The following is a 20,233-nucleotide window of genomic DNA, read 5'->3' as shown; positions in this document are numbered from 1 at the left end:
GCTCGGCGCCTGCCGCCTCTCGCTCGCCCCCGCCGCCGCCCGGCTGCTGCGCTGCCCCGGACCGCCCGCCTCGTGGGGCCAACGCGGCCGCTTCCCGCTGCGGGACGCCGCCGGCCGCCCCGTCGGGGAGGTGGCGCTGGGCGTCCGCCTCAGCAGGCTGCGGGACGGCGGGGAGCCGGGCCCCGCCAGCCCCCGCGCTGCCTCGCCGCACGCCTCCTCCCCTGAGGAGGAGGAGGAGGAAGGGGGCAACATCATCTGCCCTCCCGTGCTCTACTACCGCTGCGAGCCGGCCCAGCCGCGGCCCCCAGCAGCAGCAGGGCAAGGGGAGCGTATGGTGGTGCACGGCCCGCAGGAGCACGGCGAGGCCCAGAGCCCCCCACGGCCCAGTGCTGGGCCCTCGCTGCTGCACCCCCAGCAGCCCCACGCCAGCCTGGGGCAGCTGCCGCTGCTCAGCGCCTTGCTGGCGGAGCTGTCGCTGCTCACCGGCCATGCGGCACCTGCTGCCGTCCACCCGCATCTAGCCTCGCTCTACCAGGCCCCAAGGAGCAGTGGCACGGATCTGCAGCCCCCAGGCTGCTCCCCTGTCCTCAAACCTGCAGAGGAAGCTGTGAGGTCCTGTGGGAACAGCAGAGCTGCCAGCTCTCCCTTCAAGCAAGGCAGGCAGGAGGCTACCTCCCAGGAGTCTGCACAGGCTGGGAGAAGACCTAAGAAAGCTGCACCCCAGGGAGAGACGGGATCTGAAAGGAACTGCAAAACTAAGGAGAACAGACCTCCCAGAAGGAAACTGCTGTATGGGCTGACAAATACGCTGAGGCTACGGCTGCAGCAGACCAACCCTGATAAGCTGATACTGCTGGAAAGGAGAGAGCAGTACAGAAAAAAGCAAATGGAGATGTTGAAGGAGAGAAGCCCTTCATCCAAAAGAAAGCTGCTCAGAAATGCTGGAGAAAAACATGCGGCTCCTTACAAGCACTGCCACAATGGAGACAGTTCAAAGCAGGACAGTCAGTTTGATGAAACTGTTGAGACTTCATTACAAAACAGTGCTCTCAAAGACGACTTTTCCAGCACAGATGTTTCCCCTGACCTGCACAAACAGGCTGTTGAAAGGCATTTGAGGAAGAATGAGACTGCAAATGAAGAACGTGCACGCAAAGTAACTGCAGCCCCCTTATTGGAAGGAACCGTATTGAAGTCTGCTCACAAGGAAAGGGAATTGGAAGTCCAGCTCCCAGCAGCTGTCCCATCAGATGCTAAAGCAAAGGGAAGTAATGGTGATGAGGAAGAAATACACTTACTTCATCGTAAAACCACGGAGCACGATGACGTTTCTGTTGTAAGTGATCACAAACTAAGCCCCAGCACAAGTGTTGAAAAGAACTCTGAACTCATATACTCAGATGACTTTGTTGTTAGTCCTGACAACACAGCTTATTCAGAAGATTTCACCAGTGCTGAGTGTACAGGCAGAGAATTGGAAGCTTTTGACAGCAGTCCTGAACCTCTCTGGCTTGAAAGCCCAAAGCGACCTTGGTCAGATACAGAGCCAGAATCAATCAGGTCCAGAGTTTCAAAGGCAAGTCAAAGAGCTGAAAGTACATCAGATCTTCTTCCAGTGCTGTCAGCTTCATCCCCAGTCCACTCGTTGAAGAGAAACCACAAGTTAAAACACAGCAAAAGAACTAGTGGTGAATCTGTTGATGTACTTAATGATGCCTCCATTTGGGCAGGGTTATTAGATGAAGAGCAGGAAGCCCAACAGATCAATAAGGATGAGAACAGAGTTGATCAGCATATTACACAAGCATCTATACCAAGAAGCAAACAAGTTAGCACCGATACTGATCGGAACGTAGGAAACGGGCAGGCCTCTGCAGAAAAAAGCCAGTCACTATCTCAAGTTAGCTCTTACTTGCCACCTGACTTGTCTGATCTTGAATTTAGTGTCCTAGAAAAGAGCTTGTCAGACAAAGATAGTGATTTCTTGGGACAACTGCATGTTCCTAACCAATACAAAGACATCAGTGAACTTGTAATAAACAGTCTTCCCGGATATACAATGTAATCACAAGTTGTCACTGCCTGGATTAAAATATGGTATTTAAGCTATTTCTGTAAAGTGTTACATGTAGCTACAGGTAATCCAAGTTAATTTAAGACCATATCATGCACATTTAATATATTGGTGAAGTTATTTAAGAGTTTTTCAAATAAACTACTAGAATCTCTTAACAAGTGGATCTTGATTGGTATTTAGAGTCCGATATCGGCGTCAGTATCCTAACACAAAAGTAATCTGAACAGCACAGGAAAAAAAAAAAAAAAACTTGCTGTCAAAAGCAGAAGAGAAAACAGAAGCAGCAAATGCAGCACTCGTAAAACTTGTCCAGGGTAGAAGTAATAGTGTATTACAGAAACAGCCAAGTACAAAATGCATTCCTAGCTGAACATTAACTTGTTCTCCCTTGTGAAAATAGTTCCATGCTTCATTACAAATAGTTGCTTAAAACAGTCGCAGCCAATAACAGCACATACTTTTATCAGCTAATTGGTATAACGAGGCATTTGTTTCACTGTGCTGCCACTAAATACAGTGATCAGAACTAGACGAGCCCTTTTTCCATTTTTGGAGGTTGAAGTTTCTCATTAAAGTTAGATTTTCGTGATTATAAAATAGTTTAAGAATTATTGGTGACTGTAAATCTATATAATCTGGGAGAGCTTCGAGGAGTTGATGGAAGCTACTTGACCTTGAAGCGTGCAAAGAGTGGGAAAGAGAGGGCAGTAAATTTTCCATGCTTCACAACGCCCCGATTGCATTCTCTGACAGCGGGGAAGGAGTAGGGGGACTGGACCCACAGTCAAGAAACTCTGAACAAACGAGCATATTACATCTTGATTTAAAGATACACGATAATGAAGAATTTGCCACGTCTTCTGTTCTGTTGGCTGAACTGCTGCATGCCACATCCCCTTTTCTGTTAAAATGGCTGAACTGATGCTAGCTTTTGATTTCTGGTTTGGTTTTTATGATTCCCAGTTTGATCACTGGCCTTTTGTCTTCTGTTTTACTACCGAGTTTTTATTTTATTTTAGAGTCTGTCCATATCCCTGTTACAAATTTCAGAGGCAGCCTTTGACTTGAATCTGAAGAGAGCTCAAGCTTGCTGCCTTGGCTCTTACATCTCTTTTGTTGTCTCTTTCCACTCTGACGAGTTCACTTCTTTTTCCAGCTTTACATTCCTAACTCATCATTTATGATGTTTATCCTCAAGACTGTTAAATGATGGAGTCACCACCTCCCCTTTTCCATGCCATTTACAATCTGACTTCTTTCCCTGGGTTTTTTGTTTCTCACTGTGCCTTCCTAATGTGACAATGTGTACTCCGTGTACTTATTGCAAGAATCTGTGTTTACACTTGAACATCTTTGAGGGATTTCTTTATTTCCATCCTACTATATATTTATTTTGTAGGAATGACTGTACCTTTCCTATTTAAATTACTAACATCTGTGAGGATTATTCAAGTATTTGGTGTTGACTTCTGAGAAGAATACTACTGGTATATTTAATCTAAAGGTAAGCAGCTGAAAATACTCATACATCAAAGAAATCTCTATGCACAGCAGTTCTGAAATGTTTGTTAGGGTGCCTCTGCTTCATCAACTCCAATTCCAGACAAAATAATAATTCTTCTAATACGATGGACCTCTGATACACATGAACTCAGACCACCATTTACACATGGCAATAATTCTGATTTTTATTGATGGAATAAGATCCATGCAGTTCTCATGCCACTGAAATACAATGCTGCCCAACCATTTTTACTGCCTGGCTATTCAGATGGGTTGCTAACACTAAGAACCCAAGATTTGAAGATAATTACTTAAGAAAAGTTTATTTTAAAAAGATCTGTCAACCCCAAACAGCTTGAAATTCAAGGGCAAATTCCCAGTCCTCTTCTATCTCCTACCCCATCTTCATTTTTTAAGTTCCAGTAGTTAATATGGTAGGAACAATACTTTGTTGGTTGAAATAATGAAAATATCCGATATATTTTCATCTAATTTTATCTGGAATAACTTTTGTAATGTTTATTCTGTAATAGCATTTATAATTTCATCAGGAAAATGATGAAAAATGACAGAAAACGAGTACTAGTTTTCTGACACAAGAGCAGAAGGTCAGCGTAATGCTTACATGTTTTAGTAGGTTTTTGTCTTTTCAAATACAGACTCAAGGTAGTTACTATTGCACAGAGAGGTCCCTACGCTCTGGGTTAATAATCTTTTCAGTATTATCTATGTTGTTATGAGAGAAAACTATTTTATTTAATATACAAACAATTCCCAGCCAATAAAAATGGGAAGGAACTTCACGTCACTGATTTATCACTGAAAAGTCAGAAACCAATGTATTTGCAAGAAGTACATGTTAATGACAAGAAGATTCAATATCTCAACCCAGCAGCGCAAAGCAGGTACTTACTATTGGTATAAAATATGGAAGAAAAAAAAAGCCAACAACAAATTCCCTTTTGTACAAATCCTGTAATAATCTACACTCGACTACATGATATTAGCCAGACAATTTTGTCATTATGACTCGCATCCTGTACCCCTGTGATCAAGTTGTTAACATCAGAGGTTTAATAAGATTTCCCTACCTTAATGGAAGTACTCAACCAATTTTTCATAAAGACATCAGTTGTGAATTGCAGTCGCCAAATTGCACGGATTATGATTGTGCAGTGGACAGGACAATACTCTGGGAAAGGCAAATAATAGTACCGTGTCCCCTGCAGAACCAGGGCCATAGAGCTGGGGTGTCCGAGTGAAGTAGTGGGATCAAAGAGCACTACTGCTCATCTCTGCCCTAAAAGGTCTGATCTAGTCCTAGGAGAGTCAGTGCTTTGGAAAATTGCTTTTCCAGAAACATCTCAACCCTAAAACTGCTACCTAGAGACTGCTACAGTCTAGAAAAAGAGAGGATAGGTGAAAAAGCAACTCCTGTCCCAGTGCACACCAAGAGCATGATTTGAAACCTCAGCTTTTTGAGCCAGAATAGCTAATTTTTCCACATGCATTCAATCCATGGTTCTTTGTCACAGTTCCTGGAAAAATTATTAATTAGTTCTCATTACAGCATGGGCACTTGCCCATTGGGAGACAGCATAAAAACAAGCTGATGTCTTGGAGGCCCCCAGCTATCTGCTCATAGCAGCTTTAAGTAGTTCAGGAACATCGAGCATTACATAAATTTATTACAGCTTATCACTAAAGAAAGCCATCTAACTTTTTGCTTTTGACTTGCTACTTTAGCAACTGATCTTTAAATTTGCACTGTATTCTAGGAGTAGGGTAGATGGGTGTTCAAAACCATGCTCTGATTGCTAGGAGTGGTTCAATCAGCTAAGATAAAACTGAACTTAATATTTCACTACAAGTCTCAAACTGAGAAATAAACTCATAAATATACACATTAATTTCTTTCAAAATTTATGACCCTAAAGCAATAGCTTATTATGACTGTCTTTTAAAGATCATTTTCACCATACTGTATTTATTCACATAAATGTAAATAGCCAGCATTATATAGCCTTTGGGGAGATGGGGAGAGCAGGATACCAAAGAGGGACAGCTTGGGTCACTCTTTTACCTCTTCTACTGTAAAGTTTTCCTGCTGTAGGGTATTCTGGTCAGTCCTCCACCCTTTGTGCTGTCGGTGGCTAGGAACATTTGTTATTGTTTAAGTCCCAGCCAGGCATCAGTTTCCTCCACTTCATTTTTTATTCCCCAGCTCTCAGCAGCCTGATTAGATGATGCTGTTTCTTTTCTGTTTGTGATTTTTTAAATATTTTTTTGACAGTAGTTCCTATTACTTATTTTATAATTTGAAATCCCTTCATCACATTGGAACTCATTTTCTTCCATTTTCTGAAGATACATCTAGCCTCAGTAATTGCACAATTAATTTTTTTTTTTGACTGGGTAACTAATTCTCACTACTTTAATATTTCTGTGTCCCAGTATTTTATGATGCCTGGTATTGTAATCATTTGGCTTCTTTTTTGTGCAATTGCTACTCACAGTTAAGTGCTAGTCATCATCTGGAAACCTTTGGGCTTCTGCTTTCCTTTTCTCAGCATTTGTTACTAGCAGCTACTTTCCTGCTTGCTCAGCTTTGACTGCAAGTCAAATTGTTGAATCTTACATTCACATCCTTAACAGGTTGTGTTGACTTTTAAATGCTCACTAGCTTCTTTAAATGCTTCACTTGCTCCTGTGAAATGTAACACTGCTCATTCAGAGCTGCAGGACGGTCATCCACAATACTCTGGTTGAACATTTACCCACGGTTATCAGACACCAGGTTTCTCTACCTCTCCCAAACAACCCTATCTTTGATTCTTTTCTAACTTTTTAATTTCAAAACAAACAAACAAAAACATTATTTTAGATGACCAAGGTGATCCCTGTGAGAATGTATTCTGGTTTTAATTTCCAATCAATTTCAAGATAATGGCAATCACAACTGCTATTGCTGATGTTTGCTACCTGCTAGCTGCTTCCACTTTCCATCCTTCCTTTTAGGCAGTACACTGCTGGATTTTAATTTCAGTTTTGTTCGTATTCAGATTCTTCCCTCATTTTAAATTCCATTTAGGTATGCAGTTCTGTTATGTTGAAGTCACCCTGATGAGCTACAGCTTCACTGCCTTTTTCTTGCTTGGCATCGACATTCACCTGCATTAAATTGTTTTTGTTTTGTTCTTATCATTTCACTGAATTCCTTAAGTTCTTGCATGAATTCTATATCACAATTTAATGTAAACCTGCCCTGACTTTACAGGATAGCTTGCATCTTCCCAGAAGGGCAGTCAGTGTGCTCTGTTGGTTTCTAGAGGATGAATTTGGATGTCTCATGCTGTAGAAGCTGGTATTAATCTTCAGTTCTGCAGAGACCTCTGCAAGTGATTCACATACCAGTTGTTTAAAATAACATGGCTTGGCAGAGGAAATGTTTAAATAACATCTGAGATACACATTACTCCTAACTAAATTAGCGTTTAAAGGCTGAGTCAGTTACAGTTAATTACCAAAATACCTTGAAAATATTAAGTGAAAAAAAATCAGATATCTATTATATATATTTATTCTAATCATAGACTTTCAAACATTTTGAGTGATAGCCTAGGTTTCCTTTATGCACTGCAGTATCTGAGCTAAATCAGATAAGAATTTGGCTCTTTGTATCCATTAACAGAAGGTAGCAAGTTTTCAAAAGGAAGTGCAGGTATTTACATGGTCAAAGCCCCTGAAATTCCATGGGAATTAGTCACCTGAAAAAAGTCAGAGAATGGAAACTCGTGCGGAGGGCTCTAACAGCATTATCTCTTGGAATGCAAAAATGTTTTTGAAAGAAGATAACTCATGCTTCAACAAATATTTTCAGAGCCATTTGGAAAGTTGAGTGGTATCATGACTGAAAGAAACTCCCTTAGTGTCAAGGAAATTCCACTTCTTTTTCTCCTGTCTTTAATTGTTGGCAGATTCAATATTTTTCCTGTCCCTGAGGCTTATGTACTAAGAGTAACCTTTGACTTCCCCCTAAATTTCAATGCCTCCATGCAGTCCTGCCTGTTTTTCCTCACAGTATCTCCAGAACCTTATTTCAGGGTTGTTGAACAACAAATCCTTGTTGTTCCCTTGACCGTGATGTCTTGGCTGTTTCAGCTGTTCCTCAGAACATACCTCATGCCATCTCTAGACCTCAGCTTGCCCATACGTATCATTCAAAACAATCTCCAGACACTTCTCAGGCACTTCCACTGGCTTGTTCTCATCTTTGTTATTAAATTGAAGCTCTGCCCATTTTCCGCAGTGCTCTACATGATTTATCCCCTTCCTCTTTCCATACACCTTAGTGTTTAGGTTTTTTTCTCTGCTGGAAATTGCTGTACAGCTGTGTTTCCTTCGCGTGGCTCAGTCCTGCCCATTTTTGCCTGCAGGTAGCTCTATTCCTTAAAAGTTCCCAAAGGGAACACACCAGATAGAGAATTTCAGAAAGACAAATCACCGGACCGTGTTCTGACCTTCTTTACATTGCAATCCTTGACATTCATCCGCCTTCTCATGAGTGCTGGTGTCACTGGGACAAAGCTATACTAATAAAATTGATCCAAACTGAAGTGCTATGGTAGTGAAGGAAACTCTTCACAAAACACAGTCAGACCTTGCTAGCCTAGAACACAACGTAAGGAAAGCTCTGACATACCATGGGATGAAGTTTTTATTTGCTTATATACAACTCTAACAAGATTCAGCAACAGAATCACTGTATTTAAGAAAATCTGTTTTCCGATTCCTAGCCATGATTCATACCCATTGCTGTCCTCTTCTGAAACACAGTTACAGCCTTCTGGTTGTTGCAGGCCTCTCATCTCCTTCTGCTCCCATAGTCCTACGTTACAGCACTCCCTGCATTGTCCAGTTTCATCTGTGAAGTGGAATAGATGCCTAAGGGTTTTCTTCAAAACAAGAATCTAAACAACATTCGCACAGGATCCTTCAGCACAAAGGCAAGGACCCAGAAAGCAAGGTACTTCAGTACATTTCCTATACACCCATTTCTGATAGCAAAACATTGGAGCAGATTCACTGCTATCAAAACCTTTATCAACGCGAAAATTGCTTCTTTCAATGAGTAGCATATTTGCCAACCCACTGCTTCATCACTGCTTTAACACCACTTTTTAATTGCATCCCTTTTCCACGGCTTTAATTGTTGATTAAACTCTGCCAAATTACACGTGTGCTGTTTAGATTTAGTTTGGGTTGATACAGTCAAGGGCTATATCAAGGAAAGCACTAACAGCAACATTGCCCTAGCTGAAATTTGCTTTCTGTTTTTCTAAAACTTTACAGCTATATATGAAAACAGGAGTCAGGCAAAGAAACATCCCTTGCCTGCTGCTAGCATCACGTTTGTACATCCACAAAAGTGAGTCCTGGGCAAACTTAGAGAAGTCTGGTGTAAAGCAGGGGACTAAGTTCGAAACATTCCTCTGAAACTTTGCTTCTTTTCATTTTTTAAGTGGAACAGACATTTTATTTCCCCAGCCTCTGAGATTTTTAACAAACTGAAAACTAATCTTAGAGAAAGCGTGCATCTTCTTCATCACACAGCAAACCTATGCACAGGAAAGGTATTGAAGGAATGTTTACAGAAACCATTTGAGAAGTATTTTGAAGCACTTTCCCATTCCACTTAACATCCCAAATAATTTGAGAACAGCTTCCCTTGCTGCATTTATTACTTCTACTTCTGATCCCAATGGGAAGAACTGTGAAGATATGCATTTTGTTTTTGTTTGAGTTTAGCAATAGTTTAGATCCCAGCAGTCCTGCTTTTACTGGAGCCACCTCACACAGGCCTGCCAACAGTTCAACAAGTGGAGTAAATACCAAAGCTATGGATCAGATGTACAGCATAAAGCAAAATAAAGCTGTATTGATGCAACGCTAACAACAGGAGTTTGCTCCCTACACACCAGGTCAAAGAAAGAATGTCTTTCTGGGGACAGCCCTGCAGGCCTTTCATTTTGACCAGTGAGACATTAAAATGAAGTCAAGAACAGGAAGGAGGGAGTAAGTTTTAGGGAAGGGTCCCTCCAAGAGGGACACTGATTTTATTTGCTTCTCCTCTGGCTAACTTAAGTATCTCAGTCGGTTTCTCAAGTAGAGTTTGACTTTTAAAATACATGGATAAAAATTACTTCTATAATTGGAAGTGATACCTTGGGTTGAACTTTTAAACTGAGTAATAATCCATCCTGGGACAAAGCACCACAACTTGTTGATCTTTTCCTTTTTCATCTCAGGTTGGAAGTCGCTCTGGACAAAGAGTTAAAAGTGAGCAGTACCCAGAGAAATGCACGCACCACCAAGCACAATTTGCCTCCCCACTTACAAGCAGGAGAGAGAAACAAAAGCAACGGAAGAAGCCAAGAGGAAAGCCCTGCCACTTGAAGTTTCAAACTTGCTGTAAAGCTACCAGTGGTGATGAGGATTACTTGTTCTCTCTTTCCTCCTCATCTTCCTGACAGCTGTTGGGGAACATCAACAAGACTTTTAAGCACATCTGGAGGTAAGTGCAAAAATGCCTCTTGATGCAAAAGAGATGCTCCGATGCATCAGCTAGGAAACCTTCCGTCCCCGCTCCTGCAAGGGGTTGGAAAGCCCTCAGGCACCATATCATCTATTATTACTCTCTATTTTCCAAAAGCTGCCTTTGTGAGCAACCTCCATTCCTGTGTCTCAGTGGGCAGCTGGTTCTGTCATTCAGCATCACGCTTGTTATTCCTGAAGAGTCCTAAATAGTTCTGCCCATTTCTGCATGAAATCTCCAGCCTACTCAGAGCAGGCCAGGTTCCTGCTATTACAAGAATCCTCTGCAACAACTTTACCTCCTACTGTACTGCACTGTTACTCCCACAAACAGCCACAGAACCAGCTACAAGGACAAGGCTCAGCTACCACATCCTTATGTACATGACCAAAAGGGAAGAGATCTCCAAGGACAGAGGCAGGCAAAGGATCAGGGTCCAGCCCTTCAACTTTAATGGACTTCAGCAATCACCCTTCTTTTCTACCACGGATACGCTTGCCCCACTGCAAGGAGCAAGCTCACGACATGCACTTAGAAAAAGCAAAGCACCATGAGTGCACTTCCCAGCCCAGAAGGTCCTAAGCAAGAGCTGGAGAAGTAAAGAGTGTGCTTGTGCACATCCGCACGATATGTATATCCTCTCTTGCCTGTCAAGAACCTAACATGGCAGGCAGATTTTCCCCATTTGTCCCGTTAACATCTCCTACTCTAAATTCTGATTTTAGGTATTCCATCCAAAGTCCTGGAGAACATTTGCCTCAGGGTAAGTCTTACTTATATTGCATATACTGATATGCTGAGACAGCGCGGCTTGAATCGCCTCCCAGATCAGATCACAGCTTTTACAGTCTCATAAAGTCTGTTTTTTTGAATGGGAAACCAGTAGTTTATTGTGGTTAAAAAGCTGTTAGGGTCTCATTCATGATTTAGAAAACAAAAGTAAAAAAAAAAAATCTTCAAAAATTCCATGTGGAAATGTATTACTTTACACTGATAAGTAAAAATAACTGCTGCAGTATACATTTTTTAAACAATAAGATATTATGTTAAAAATCTGGAGAGTACATGTAGCACTTGTCCTGGTAACATCAGCGCAAACAATATTCTGTGCTGGATTGCAGCACATAATGTGTGGACATAACAATTAGGAACCATCTGGTGACCTGGCGCTTGCTGGTATAGGAATGAAATTTCAATTAAGTTTTATTATCAGGAAGTCTAAGTGACAGCTCCCACTTGAAACCACAGAGCCACTAAACTGTCCAAATAAAGAGAAGGATGTCACCCAGCTAATGGGTTGGATCGCAGTGCTTGATTACATACTTTGTAAATAATGTGCTCCCTTCCCGTGTTCTTGGGCACAAATCGCTTATGCGGTAGGATTTCTGAGAAGAGCTGGCCATATGGCAGGTAAATTGGGAATCACACTGCAATTTACTGAGAACAAGGCAATACAATCGAGGAGTCAATCATCTCCCAGGTTTGACAAGCAAGGATTGCATCTCATGCAAAATAAGAAAAGCCAAGCTGAAAAGCTGTACTCTAGCAGTAAGATTATGCTGGCCAACACTGCAACCGTGTTTGGTTTTACCTGCAGCTGTGAAACAGAACTCCGCAATTCTTCTCCACCACCCCAAAAGCTCACCTTGCTATCAGACAGTGATTCAGATTGTTGCCTTCAGGGTCTCAGAAAAACAAACAAACAAACACACACAGCCTATCAGCACATTTCCAAAGAGAGAGATTATTAATGGTATAGCAAGGACTATAAAAGACTCCCAGTCTTTTAGCTATGAAATATGTTCCCACACTGGATGACAGGGCCTAGATTTCCTGTCCTTTCTCAGCCATTGCTAGGAATGCTATCTTTAATATTTAGCGTATAATACTAAGGGTCTGACAAAAAATATCAGTCACTTCATCCAAAAATGTATCACCTTTTCCACTTTACAGTTGAATTACAATTCTAAAGAAATAGACTCTGCAGCTACTGACCCATGAAAGTTATTACAGATCTCAATTTTATAGTCAAGAAACTGATCTGTGGTACTACCACAGCACCTGCAGAAGATCTGTGCTGTTTCATCCAAGTCTCCAGTTCTCTAAACCAGAATCAGAATTTACATATCAAAAACTTACATCCAGATTGTGGCCCACTGCACTTCGAGCTCATTCAGGAAATCCTCCACAGACCCTAACCTCTGCAGAGGGTTGCAGTCTCCAGCTCTGGACAATTTCTCCAGCGTTCATCCACAGATACGGGGATACACTTGACTTTGCAACATTACCCATTAGCCTCAGAGTATCTGCCAGGTTGAGAAGGAAAGTAGAGGACTTGTATACATCCATTTTTAAGTTTCAGAATTCTCCTCTTTTAGCCAAGGGGACTGTGCAGCTATCACTGCCACCAATAATAGTGGTGGTTGTTTATATTTATGCTTTTTGAGCACTTCATATGAATTGAAGCATTTCTCCCTCCTAAAACAGTTTCTCACAGGCCCTGTGTTCAGTAAGGCAGTGAGCTTTGTGCAGACAAACTATTCCTGGTATTGAAGAACCCTAACAGAAGTTGACACTACCGAAGCAAAACATCAGTAGCATAATCCTATTCTCAGAGCAAGCTCTGCCTGGAAACTAAATGGCCAAAGTGCTCCCAAGGGCAGCAATTAGTATCTTAGCCAGTGGATTCATTTGGGGAGACTCTTGTAAATTTAATGAATTCCCCCGTAGTCACTCCATCATCATCACTAATATGCTGGCAGTGCTGCTACAGATAATGCTGCCAATACATTACAAGCCCGCCCTTACTGCCTTAAATTTTAATTCAATGGGTTCTGCATGCAAACTCCTCGCCGGTGGTGCTACTTGGTGTTAATGTGATCACAGATAGGCCCCTTGGGAGCACAGCAAGGCTGAGCCAGGTACACTTGGCAGGACGGTGCTGGGAAGGCAGGACATTTTGCACCCGAGCTCCTGTTCTTTATCTCTCCCCTCCCCTCCCTAATACTTGTGCCTCTAAACTAGACCTTAATTAGATCTATCCCTCCTGGGCTTCATTTTCCAAATTAGAGGGAAGCACAGGGGAGAGGCCGGAGTGAAACCTCGGGCTCCCTGCGTATGCAGCCAGCGCCTAGACATGAATATGGAAGTGCTGAATTCAGCAGCGACGCACAGCTACAGAAAACAGCGCTTGGAGGACTCGAGGCTTCATCTAACACATCCCCGTGCCCTTGGGCAAAAATCAACTTGTAGCTACGTCACTGCTGACGGATTTTGGTCTCTCTCCTTCTTAGAAACCCCTGTAAGAGAGATCACACACCTTCCCCAGGCAACATGTTCCAGTGCTTAATCGTCCTGAATGGTAAAAGTTTTTCCCAGTGTCAGACATCAGCGGCTCCTGGTGCTATTTAAGTCCATCATTTCCCAGCCTCTACGCTACAGAGGGAACAAGTTATTCCCTTCCTTGCTACGGCAGCTTTCTGTGTGCTTAAGACTTGCCTTTCATCCCGGTTTCTTTTCTCTGGGCTAAGCAAGCACAGGTCTTTCAGCCTTCAGTGAAGGGCTGAGGTGGAAGGGGACCTCTGGAGCCTGCCTGGTCCAAGCCCCCGCTCCAGCAGGGCCACCCAGAGCAGGCTGCCCAGGACCATGCCCTGGGCATTTGTGAAGATCTCGAAGGAAGGACACCCCACAGCCATGAGAGAGCTCTCACTCACAGACCAGTGCTGTCTGGTCAGTCTTGTTGCTTTCCAATTACGTCTTTGTTTCAAGGAAAACGTGTAAATTACCTTGACCTATGCAAAATCACACCAGTGGAAATTCTCCTAGGACCTAGTAGCCAGGAAGAACTACCTCACACACCTTCCAGTCTCTCTCTGTTTAATATTATCTGCAAGTTTAATACACATCCTTCCTCTTCTATCAATTAATTGTTAAAGAAAATATTGACTATGCCCGGAGTCACTACAGACCCTTACAATGCTAACCAATTTCCATTTTGACAGTGACCCATGGAGAAACGTTCGCTGAGGACACAAAGCCAACCACATCAGAAAATCCACAGCCAGAGCACGTTCCTCAGCTTATCTGCAGGAATGTCAGAGCATCCTAATGTCAGGACACATGACATCATCTGCCTCTTCCCTACCCAAACAGCCTGTTACAGTGTCATAGAAAATAATAGATTAGTCTGATATGATTTGTTCTTGACAAATCCATGCTGGCTATTACTCATTTCCTTGTTATCTTCCAAGCATTTACAGAATGTTTACATGATTATTTGCTACAGTATTTTTCCTCTTGGATTTCAAAAGGAAAACAGTCAGGCAGCATGCAGGTAATCAGTAGTAAGGACAGGCTGTCCAGAAAAACAAATGATGAGTAAGTGAGCACAATATACCTCAGTGGCTTATGTCTGTAAGCGACCAGAACTCTAATAGATCAAAGTGCAATTGAATACGGAAAAAAAAGCCCGTGAAGTGAGGTTAAAGAAATCTTTTATGTTCCTTACTCATCTTTACTCACTGTTTAGGCAAATCCACCAGAATCTGCAGAAACCGAGCAATGACAACGTTAAAGCACAGCGGTATGATCAGACTTGACAACCCCTTGACATCCCAGGATGAGTTAACTGCTGCAAAACCACACTAACAAGAAAAGTGGTTCAAGATGTTCTAAAGAGGAATATTTACATGAATTGGAATAGAAGTTGCGTTTCTGATAAGTTGCATTGCTATATGGGCTGGAAACGACTTATGGTCTAGACTTCTCATGATCAGTGCTTAGGAAGAAGCTTCCCTCCAGGTGTAACCAAGCAGAGGGTAACGCCTTCTGCGAAGCATCAGGCATTGGAACTTGCAGGAGACAAAAGAGCCCAAATCAGGAAGAAAGTCAAATGCTTTTGTGGGTGTTGTACTCTGGCTACATCAAAAATAAGAAACAGAGCAAGGCCATAGCACAGGTCTATTCCCTGGTAAATGAACAACCGTGGTGTTTAACAGCCCACACACCACCTCCCGGTTTAGTTGCACTCAGTGGCCCGATCCCAAGTGTGCACGCTTCCCTGGGGGACATCATGGGCTGAGGCAGTTCCCAAGGAGTAGACTTGATAAGACCCTCTCTGTCTTGAGGAGAAAGAATTTGATGATCTCAAAATGATCAAGGCTCTGCCAGTTGGTGATAGGCTGGAAAATAGATCTTGGGCTGCTGTACTTACCGTATATACAAAGCCTTGGAGAGCAGCCTGGAAACAAAAGGTTTCCCAGAGTGGAGTAAAGAACCTTAATGGGAATCTGTGACAAGCTCCAAGCATGTCTCTGCCCAATCCTACATCACCATATCAATGTCACAGTTGTGGCTTAAGCTGGTGAGCAGCTCTCTGCTCAGCACACTGAGAGGCCAGGCTAGGCCTAAATCCCTAAAGCACAAGCCTTGACCCTAGATGCTAGTGCATGCTTCAGTTGAGAAACACAGTTCCCTTTTCTCCCCATACAAGAACATTATAAACCTGCCCCTACATTGGCAGATCCCCGTTTGCAGTTCAGGAGAGAGAGGTATAAACCCTTTTTCCTAAGAAGCAGCATTACGTAGAAGCGACCTTCTTCTTCCCAGAATGATTGTACTCCTCCAGATCCCAGCTTTTATGGTAGACAGTCTTGAATGTGGTTAGAAGGGCAGAGATATTTCAGGTCTTCACCAACTTCAAAAGTAAAAGAGAAGGTAAAGCTGAAATGTACTTCAAGGATTAAGGAACCACAATCCCCTTAGTCATTCTTTAAACCTCCCTTCACCATGCCTTCCATTTATGCATCCTTATTTGCGTTTTACCTTCCCACCAGCATTTAAGCATTTTCTTTTTAAGTTTGTAAAAGCTCTTCCTGAATTTTCACAGCTGGACTCAGACCACCTTTCCCCCAAATAAAAAGCTGCAGCATCCCTTCCTCCCCTCATTTTCAGTACTGTCTGGATTTAAGCCTGCACTGAGTTGTGCACTTCATGCAGAAGTGCACAGTAGCTTTGCAAAACTTTTGAGCTTTCCATTCATTCATCTTGACCATTTAATCTGCACTTCCATACTTAGAAAATCTTTTAAAGAAACTATTTTCAGCTTATTGTTATCTGATAAACTACAGTGTATCGAGCACCAGAAGGAATAAAGTTGTATGGCAGACAATTTGAGCGAAGGCAAAATTTAATCTTCACGTCTCAGCAAAGACTGGTGGAATCAGTAACATCTAAAAGACTCTTCTGAGTGCTAGAAGAAAGTGTCTCAAGAACCTTTTGTTTAAATAACTTCAAACTTAAACAATAACATGGTTAAGAAAAGCAACTATGGCATATCACAGAGGGACCAAAATTTGTCTAAGGTCATTAAAGGAAAACAGAAACATAACTGAACAGTAGTAGCTTTAAAAGTTACGAAGATCAATACCAAGAGTAGAATTAGGAATTCCAGAAGAGAGCTACAACATGCCTTGCTTCATTGCTTATGCATGACTGCAGCTTTAGTGTGCTCAATAAATCATTCTGAACCTTGTATTCACACCGGCTTTTTAGAAAGATCTATCAAACAGGTAATTCTTTAACTTTTGTATTTGGAATTAATTTTGCTTTAACCAACCAAAACGTATCCTTTAAATACAAACTTAAATATGCAACCACCAGGGTAGGAACTGTCATTTTCAATTATAAATTTGCCTCCAAATCCTATTAGTTCATTTCTATGTCAAAAGAGTAAAGGGAAAAGAGACGGTACCACCCATAAATCTACTTCTAATTTTCTGGTTCGGTTTGATTTCACTGTTCGGGGATAAACATTAGATGTGATGCAGGAGGTTAACGTGGCTTTTCTTAACACTTGCCCTACAGAAAGCTATGCCACAGCAACCAGGGCAGCACAGAAGATGTTTGTGTGTTATGCTCTTTTTTGCATAGTCCACGATAAGAAAGTAAATTTTGACTCTATATTTGGTTTCTGTTCTCAACGTAGAGCCAAATCAACAGCGAATTTGCTCAGGTGGTTTGGGATTTCAATAAAAATAGTTATAAGTCTGTACATGGGGCTTTGAATACTACGACTTCTACATTTTTCAGTATTAAATTTATTACCAGAAGAGTGAATTTGTAACTTGTAAACAGAAGAGCAAGCATTTCTTCACTGAGTCAGATTTCTCAAGGACTTGGACTGTAGGCTTCTTGGCAACACTAAGAGCTTTGCCTTGGGTTGCTCTCCCTTAAACAGAATAGATGAGTGGCACCCTTTACAGTGTGGAGATGCATTCATTTCATGTTGAATTTTACCTGCAGCTTACCACATTTAACAACTGAGACGTCTTTGAACACCAGGAGTAAATCCTTACTCAGTGCAAGCAGTGAGGGAAGGAGGTGCAAATTTCAGAGTTACAGACTGGGAGCAACATGGCAAAACTATCATCTTACCAAATACATTTAATAACCTTAGTTTTTGAGTCAGCTGTTGTTACATTAAGGCTGTAATTTGCTTCGGATGTACCATATTTAAAGGTCTTTACCCTCAGAGCATAAAAATTCAGGCGTAAGATCTCCCTTCAACAGAGGGCAAACTGGGAGAACTTGTAACAGAGCCAGAGCACAATAAAGCCCTGTCTTTCAAAGATAAGCTGAAAAGCCCTTTCCGCTGGGAACTAACCACTTAGTTAAATAACCTTATGCCAAGTTTTAAAAGCTGTTTTATCTAGGACTTTGCAGAGTGGTTGTACGGAGTATAACTACAGGGCCAGTAAAAAGTATAGGAAAAGGGTACATGTACTGTAGCTCTTCTCACTATACTCTCAGCGTTTGCTAGTATGTAGACCCAGTGATGCAGCCCTCACAAAATGTTCCTGATCCCTTGGTGCTAAAGCAATTGCTTCAGCCACCTGCATCCGAGACATCCTTGCTCCATCCTTTTATTCCTGTAAGAAAACATGCATGGGGATCTCTCGGATCTTTCTGAGTTCCAAGGGTGCGCGGTGACAACGTAACCCTTCTTCCAGAAGGGAGAAAGCAAAGGATGATAGTTCACTACAGGCATCTTTTATTTTTTTCAAAGGAAACAAATCAGGCTGAATTTGTAACAGTAGAGAGATTTTAGGCTGACCTGACAGTCGAGATAACACAGATCAACTAAGAAGAATTATAAAACTGAAATTGGGTTCTTTTAAATGATATTAATTGTTCTCAGGACTCTGCATACCACTCCACTGAACTTCAGAGCTTGAGACTGTCATATGGATGAATGCTGGACGAGCACAAAGATAAGCTGAGAGTCTAACCAGCATCTTTTCTGCACCTCTCGGCTGATCAGGAATGGCACCCCACCCACCTCCGGGGCACCAAAAGCACTGGGCACCCCAACCTTAGTGTTATTTCTGAAAGACTGATTCTCATCCTAGTCCCTACGCTGGCATTAGCAAAGACAAACAAGGCAAAAAAAGAATTGTTTTCCACAGGCTCCCCTGAGCATGCACTCCTGAAAGCAGGAGGAGGCTGTTTATATGCATAAGCCAAGCGAGTCAGGAGCTGGAGCTGCTGACAGCCTGCTGGAAGAGCTCTGGTTTTAGGTGGGCTGCTGGTAGGGGGAAGGCTCACCCATCAGCCGTTCCCATCCCTGGGTTCCACTGTGCTCCATCCTACCACAGGGTCATGCAAGGCTGTGAGATGTTACAAGACTGACTGAAGGGGAAAACAGATCACTGGGATTTTAAGATGTCTGTGCTTTTCTCCAGGCTTTGTTCTCCAGCACAGTTTCTCCAGAGAAGCTGACTACGTAGCTTTACCAGGCGTTTAGCCCCCTGAGAATCCCTCAGGCGCAAAAAGGAGGACATTTATTTTTCCCACAGATACCTCCGAATTCAAAAGTAACGCAGGCTATTCATCAGTGTCAAGTTTTGAGCTTCTTCATAAATCTCTTCGCAACAGATTTTTCAGATAATAAATATTTATCGACCTGGAAAATCTGACTTTTTGCAGACTTCCTCACTCGTAGCAACCCAAGGAAGTACCGCATTTTCACACAGATATTCTCCACTTGCAAATATCCACTCTCCTTTAAAAATGCTCGGGGTGACATTGATAATAATGCAGAAGTAGCCCCCCAAATAATCCACACACACCTCACATAACCCACAATATACCCCGGCAGAAGGGTTATTGTGGGAAAGGAAGCATCCTAGGAGAGACCAAGAACAGGACGACAGGATAAGCTTCCCTCGGGTAAACATCCCAAATGGTTATTGAGTCACAAGGGTTTCATACTTACAAAAGATAGTTGGAAAAACACGGAACTACACAGGGCAAGTAGCCATCTAGGTAAATGCTGTCAACAAAAACCGGACTTCAATAGCTTATTTTCAAACCCAACTCATCCTAGCAGTAGGGAAGGATCAGCTCTAGCCTAGCTCCCTCCAGTCTCCTCCAGTGCCCTCAACACATGGAAGCAACTAGCCTAAGACCTACAGAAACACCTACTAACCCTCCAGTCCAGTCACCCCCTGCCCCACCTTCAGTCGAAGTAGAAACTCCTTTGCTGGGCTTGGACTGTCACCACGAGGCCAAGTTTGGATGCACCCCATCCAGCTCAGCAGGCCCCCAGCAAGGCAGAGCCACGGAGAACTGGAGCACAGCCCTGCTGCGGCATCAGCAGCATATGGGCTGATGGGCAAGAGGGCTGAAATGGGGTGCGGGGCTGTGGGCAGGGGGGTGCCAGGTGAGGCTCATCAGGGCCATTAAGGCCTAGCAGGGCCCTGACACGCTTCCCAAATACCTTTATCCAGTGCAGTGTGGGTCGTAATCCTGCAGGCACAGTGGGTGTGACATTCACAGACAGGCACCACTCAGAGACACGTCTGCAATTTAAACGTTGCTGCCTAACATGAGCTGGGCTACAAAACCCTGCAGCAGAACAATGCAGCACAGCAGCGCTGACCCTTGAAATACCTGCAGATGAACTCTCTCTGCTGCATCACTGCAGCACTCAGTACAATTTATCAGTGCTTGCTTTCTCTACAGCTTCCTGCAGTCCCAAGCAGGGCAGCAGCTGAGGC

General features: G+C 42.8%; 1 protein-coding gene and 1 long non-coding RNA gene across 2 annotated transcripts in view; one reads left to right on the top strand and one right to left on the bottom strand.

The window, feature by feature from the left end:
* MAP10 (microtubule associated protein 10) overlaps positions 1-2,236 on the top strand; it is a 2,964-nt gene extending 728 nt beyond the window's left edge. The window contains exon 2 of the mRNA XM_035322837.1: positions 1-2,236. Coding sequence (XP_035178728.1) covers positions 1-2,065 — 2,065 coding nt within the window. The 3' untranslated portion in view covers positions 2,066-2,236.
* LOC118164987 lies at positions 1,519-19,822 on the bottom strand. The gene is made up of 4 exons (XR_004749794.1): positions 19,691-19,822; positions 19,450-19,506; positions 15,769-15,774; positions 1,519-1,641 (listed from the first exon to the last, which is right to left on the bottom strand). It is a non-coding gene; the product is annotated as an uncharacterized LOC118164987 (long non-coding RNA).
* Between the last annotated feature and the right edge of the window lie 411 nt (positions 19,823-20,233).

The sequence above is a fragment of the Oxyura jamaicensis genome, chromosome 3, assembly GCF_011077185.1.
Source record: "Oxyura jamaicensis isolate SHBP4307 breed ruddy duck chromosome 3, BPBGC_Ojam_1.0, whole genome shotgun sequence".
In the NCBI taxonomy this organism is placed as follows: Eukaryota; Metazoa; Chordata; class Aves; order Anseriformes; family Anatidae; genus Oxyura; species Oxyura jamaicensis.
The sequence above is the reverse complement of the archived record's forward strand: the minus strand, read 5'-3'. Positions and strand labels throughout refer to the sequence as shown.